The sequence below is a fragment of the Rhea americana genome, unplaced genomic scaffold (genome assembly GCF_003343005.1).
Source record: "Rhea americana isolate MKP2758 unplaced genomic scaffold, rheAme1 scaffold_363, whole genome shotgun sequence".
Lineage (NCBI taxonomy): Eukaryota > Metazoa > Chordata > Aves > Rheiformes > Rheidae > Rhea > Rhea americana.
The window spans coordinates 170,573-176,262 of NW_028186494.1; the positions used below are offsets into that span (position 1 = coordinate 170,573).

The window sequence follows — 5,690 nt, forward strand, 5'->3', positions numbered from 1 at the left end:
AGCGAGAGCGACGTGAGCCCCATGGGCAGAAATTGAGAGGGTTTCACCCTGTGTCCTTCAACGTGATGGAAAGAGCTAGTACAGTCAGGGCCAAAGGCTTGTTGCTACGGCATCGATCAGACTTAAGCCCGTCAAACGGAGTTGCTCCGGATTTCTCAGTCGGTTTCTAAGGGCGAGCAGAGCTTGGCCCGTGTTTTTTACGATGCTCTTGATTCCTCTTCTATATTTCGCAGATATCGCCATCCGTAAAACGTGCCTTCCTCTGAGCATGGAGCAGCTCATCTCCTCCGATCCTCCTTTCCGATCTCCTCTCTTTTAAAATTTGAGGCGGTTTTCTCCTTTTCCCTGATGAGAAGGGTTGTTTTCCCGCCCTCATAGGGAACAACCAAATCCACCCCTCAACTTCGAAAATCCCCCAAGCCTCACCTCACCTCCAAAGTCCCGYGTCTCCTCCCCGTGTCCCCTGCTTTTCCTGTAGCCAATAACACGGACAAACATTACCTTCTCCTCAGTAGCCGGGTCTCAGCAGAGCTGGCTTTTTCGAGAGACATGAGGTGCCGTGCGCGGAGCTGCGGAGCCAGGCACCGGGGGGAGCACAGAGGGTCCCCCAGCAGCCGAGAGCACTGCCGAAACGGGCGGCCGCGACCACCAGAGCCCCCATCCGATTTTCAAGTCCTTGCTAATCCGTCAGTGCAAACAAGCGCTGCGGGCTCTCTACTGTAAACATTGCGCACTGGCCTAAAATATGCACGATATTAAATTCATAATACTGTTATGTCAGCAATAGCCGGTAATATGTGGATATGGAAACAAAAACATTCAGGCAAGAAAGTCAACTCAACCTGGGCTACGCAAACAGGCTCTGTTTTGGATAAACACCCCATCCTATTTACCCTAGACACTGGATGAATCCCGGAGGTACTGTCCCTGGCAGAGGGGGGGGACTCTGCTGAGTTCCCAGGGCCGGGCCGGGTGCTCTGCGGCGGCGCCCTGCGCACCCGCGCACCYTCCGCAGCCGCATAGGGGCAGAAGGCGCGGGGCGCCAGACATCGCATCCCGGGGCACGGACCGGCTGCGAAGTGAGCAAGTGACAGCAGMGGTGGGATCAGCTATCCAGTTTTGAGGTTTGGCTTTTCTGGTATTGTTTTGGGGTATTTTTTAGAGTTTTTTTTTTCTTTTTAGTTTTAGCAGCTTCCCTTTTGACCTTCCCTTCAAGACCTCAAATCTGGAGATTTCCTCTCGCTTACATCTAGGGTTTCGCCGCATGCTGGAGACCCGTGGAAGGTACCGTGAAAAGAAATAGAGGCAATATGCGTCCTACGTGTAGAAAAGGACAAGAGGGCAGGTTAGCATATCCCTCCGTGCTTTGAACAACGTTAATTTGATCTCAAGTCTCAAATTATATTATATAAAACCCTAGAGAGCAGAACAGTCAAACATCACTTCCACCGGAAAACCCCACTCGCTGGACACTTCCCTGTTTCAACTCCACTTTCTCTGCACTTTGCCTCTGGATATACCCATCTTTAAAACTGATGTCTCTTCCTAGAGGATGCTGGCAAAAGCGTCTGCACCAGGGGACGGGGAATGGGTCCTTCTCCTGCCTTACATTTCGGGGACGAGCAGCCTGCAAAGCCCAGCACCGGGGTTGAGCTCCACGGCGAATGCTCCTCTGCTCTCCGCATAGCTCCACATCACATGGCGTTATGATTACAAGAGGGAGAGATAAAGAGGGGATATATCTTGCCCCAAAATCCAGTGAGCTTCAGTGCAGAATAATAAAGTTGTCTCTATAAATAACATGCCTGTGTCTGTCAGTAGCCAGTTTATTTGCTTTTTTCGCCTGGTTTGTTTATACTAGTGCCCCCTCTCTCTTGGGTGTCTTTACAGCTCAACAAGCAGGTATTTATCTCCAGTTCTAACCCTGAGTTTTCAGAGAGACCAAACTTTAAGGTTATTAAAATTTCAATCATATTTATTTATTGCAGAAAAATAATATACAATGATATTTACAAAACAATCATAAAAATAGGAATGCATTTAGACACCGGATCTATTTGCATTTTAACATGGGTCATCAATAAATAAATAAAATGTTTATTTTTTTCTCAGAGGAAAAAATAATAATAATAAAAAAGTTAGGAACCGGGTAGGTTTGTATATAATAGCTTGAGCCCAGCTTATTCCCCCCTTAAAAAAAAAAAAAAAAAAAAAAAAAAAAAGTTTTTGTCTCTATGGGGATTTTTTTTTGGTTGGTTGGTTGGTTTCATTCAAGAATGAAGAAAGTCCACAATAATGTATTTCCTTTCATCAGTGGCTCATAGGCACAACCTCTTGGGAATGCATGCAAAAAAGGCAAATTAAAAAAAAAAGTTAAATTCCAACATTCTTCGTCAAAATAAAAAAAAAATCGAACGATTCAGACTTCTATCAGAATGCAGAGATGTGTGGATTGTACAGATGCCCAATGGGTAGTCACTGTCCAAAGCCCTTGTCTCTTTCTCTTTCCTTAAGTGCTCCCCACGCCCTGCTTTGAATTTGGATAGAGCTCTTCTAATTTCCAAGAAATCCTTGGTATACTTTTTTAGACAAGAACCAAAAATGGTATCCAACTTCAGAGTCTCTAGATTGTCCATTTTCTCCTTCTGTGGGAACAATGTCATCTGCAAAAACCCAGAGAGGGCGGAAAGCTTGTTACTGAAATGAAAGATAAATGTATCTATACCTCTCTCTCTCTCTCTCTCTCTCTCTCTCTCTCTCTCTCTCTAAATATATATACCGTGTGGGAATAAAGAAGGGAGAAGCGTGTGCCTCTGTTGTGCATGCGGCACAGAGACTGTGTGACACCCGCGTTCAGCCAGCTAGCGGTATCAGAGCCGAGAGAAAAGGGGCTGGTGGGACCGAAGGAAATGCACATCGGGAAACACGCAGCGGACATGGATTCACTTCAAAATACTAGCAGCGCCGGCAATCATCCCAGCAGCCCGGCAGGCTCCACGGCGTTTGGTGGAAAAGCGCTCTCGGGCCGGCCCCGTCTGGCTCGGGCAGCCCCGCACCGGAGCCGCGTCCCCGCCCGCAGCCCACCCCGCCGGGCCTGCGGGCAGAGCCCCGCGTGGGCCCCGCGGCCGGCCGCGGCCGGGACGCAGGTCCCGCGGCCCTGCTCTCCAGCCGGCCCTCACGGCCAGGCTCCGCAGGGCGGGCAGGGCCCTCGCTCGCCCCTCGTCCCGAGGCGTCGCGGGTGCCCCGGCCACGCGTGCCCGGCCCACGGCGCTCCTGGCAGCCCCGCCGGTCCCTCCCCGCCGGTTTCGGGGTCCCGCCTTACCTAGGGCTCCTGCCGGGGGGATGCGAGGGGGRAGGACGCTGCCTGCTAGTGGGATGCGGACATGGACCAGGCGCCCTCCATTCTCCACACCGAGAAGGCGTAGCTGAGCCGCTCGTGGGCCACATAGCTGCAGCTTGCCATCTTGGAGTCCAGCTCGTCGCTCTGTAAGACCTGGTAGAGGAAGTCGATGTACCTGGCCGCCAGCTTCAGGGTCTGGATCTTGCTCAGCTTGTCCGAGGGCAGCGTGGGGATGATCTTCCGCAGGGCGGCGAAGGCTTCGTTCAGCGACTGCGTGCGCTGCCGCTCCCGCACGTTGGCCATGACCCGCTGGGTCTGCAGCTCCTCGTAGGACTGGGGGCTGCCGCCGCCGCTGCTGCTGCCGCCGCCCCCGCCGCCCGCCCCCGCCCCGCACTTCTTGCCCCGCTTGCCTTGGGCCGGGCTGCAGGGCTCGTCCGCGGCCCCGACGGCGCCGCCGGCGCTGCGCCGGCTGGAGCGCCGCTTGCGCCCCCCTCTCTTGTTGTTGGGCAGCTGCTGCCGGTCCGGCTCCTCTTCGCTGTTGCTCAGGCTGTCGTCGGCGGGGGAGACTGGCGAGTTTGACTCGTCCTGCTGCATCATCTCTGGGGGGAGACACAAGAAGCGGGCCGGGAGGGGGGGGAGGGCAGGGAGAAGAGGGGGGCACCTAACCCGCCAGCTCCCCCTTGATCGGCTGCTTCGCTGGCCTGCGAGGAGGAGGAGGAGGAGGGAGGGAGGGAGGGAGGACCTCACTTTGGGGGGAGGGGGGATGGCATCAGGATCCAAGAGGAAAAAAAAACACCAACCAAAAAAAAAAAAAATTCCTCCCGATCCCTCCTTGGAGCCCCTTCGAGGTGTCTGGGATTGGGAGAAAGTTGAAGACTTGGAGGTTCTTATAGCTCCTGCTGGCGGAAAGTTTGGGGGCAGCAGTGTCATTGGCCTGACGTGGAGAGGAGGGACTTTTGCTGAGTTTTATAGGAAAGTTTCCGCTTCCCCCCCTCCACGCCCTCCCCCAATTATTTTTTTTTTTCAAGCCATTCACAAGTGATCTAGCCTCCCCCTCCACACACACACATACATCCTTACGCCAGCCCTTTTCTCCTTTTCCCTCTCCGCGGTTTCTCTTTTCGGGCTGCTCCGACTTGCGCTCCGCTTTGGGACGGCCGGGGAGGGGGGGGTGCGGGCTGCCCGCGCACCCTGCGCACAGCTCTGCAGGGGAAGCGGGCGCTTGCTCTGCGCGCTCGGGGGGGCGGCTGGCCCTCTGCAGCCGGGGGGCAGCCTGCATCTCTCGGACTTTCCCCACTGCAACGGGCACAGCTTGCAGAGGCAGGAARGAAGGAGAAATTTACCGCAGGGCAGCATCCACTGACATCCCGACTCCGTCCTTCTCCCGCACACGCCGCGCTCTCGCCACCGAGACCCCTCGGGGTCTGCCTTTCTGCGGGAGYCCCACATTTGTGGGCTGGGGCGGAAGGACGGGGCAGCCTTGTCATGTCTGGCTGAGGGAATGCGCTCGGAGAAAGCCGTCTGCAGAGGTAGAAGCAGTAGGAAAACTAAACGTTAGTTTTTTATATATGCACCAGTCCCCGTGTTCCTCTAAGGGAAACCCGGGAAGACCCACGTCCCTGCACCCTCGAACCTGGCAAGTCGGGAGATGGGCGGGTGTGCAGAGCCTCTCTGCCTCGCCTCCGCCTGCTGAGCGCACGCTTCAGTTTGCCCTCCCTGAAGGCGCCCAAGTCCGGCACTTCCTGGGAACCGAGTTTATTTGTTTTAAATTCTCTTTTATGTTTGCAGCCAAAGCCATTTCCCCCCCCTCCCCCGCCTTTGTGCCTCCTCTCCCCTCGCTGGCAGCACAGAGCAGGTGTTGAGTCTTTTTTAACAGCAGCTCAGATTCAAACGTGGAAAGCCTGGAKCGGAAAACTCGAGGTTGCCATCCATTAACAAATGGGATGATGCACCACGGCGGCTCCCTGCGAGGGGACGGCTTGTCTGCTGCGCCGGCTTGGCAGTATCTCTTGGGTCTGGCACCTTCTTGAGCCTCGGGCAAAGGGGTAAGCGCCGGGGCAGCGTGGCGGCTCCCCAAGCTGTGTTTGAGGTGGGAACACGAGAAGGGCGAACGAAATAACCGAGRGATGATAACGCTGAGAGGGACAAAACGAGGCTCCTTGAAGAACACCGTCGTCTGCCTCGGGATGAAGGAGCCGTCACTGCCCTCCGAGTGCGGGCTCGCTCTCTGCACAGAGAGGCCTCCCGCTCGGGAGAGCCGCCGGCGGGCGAGCTCGCCGGGCTCGGGGCGGCCGCCCCGCCGCGGTGGGTGGTGTCCGGCTCGACTCGGCTCGGCGCGGCCCGGCCCGGC

General features: G+C 55.6%; 1 protein-coding gene and 1 long non-coding RNA gene across 2 annotated transcripts in view; one reads left to right on the forward strand and one right to left on the reverse strand.

Annotated features, from left to right (window-relative positions):
- Window positions 1-1,947: 1,947 nt before the first annotated feature.
- Window positions 1,948-4,272, reverse strand: TWIST1 (twist family bHLH transcription factor 1). The gene is made up of 2 exons (XM_085312430.1): window positions 3,323-4,272; window positions 1,948-2,663 (listed from the first exon to the last, which is right to left on the reverse strand). Exon 1 carries the CDS (start codon window positions 4,268-4,270, stop codon window positions 3,368-3,370), a length of 903 nt encoding a protein of 300 aa, XP_085168556.1. The 5' UTR covers window positions 4,271-4,272; the 3' UTR covers window positions 1,948-2,663; window positions 3,323-3,367.
- A 323-nt stretch (window positions 4,273-4,595) lies between these two features.
- LOC146591688 (uncharacterized) overlaps window positions 4,596-5,690 on the forward strand; it is a 3,452-nt gene continuing 2,357 nt past the window's right edge. Inside the window, exon 1 of the long non-coding RNA XR_014896751.1 lies at window positions 4,596-5,385. This is a non-coding gene — a long non-coding RNA (uncharacterized LOC146591688). The remainder of the gene's footprint in view (window positions 5,386-5,690) is intronic.

Bases quoted from the DNA above. Each gene is read 5' to 3' on its own strand.
- TWIST1 (XM_085312430.1), bottom strand. From the start codon at position 4,270: ATGACACTGCTGCCCCCAAACTTTCCGCCAGCAGGAGCTATAAGAACC.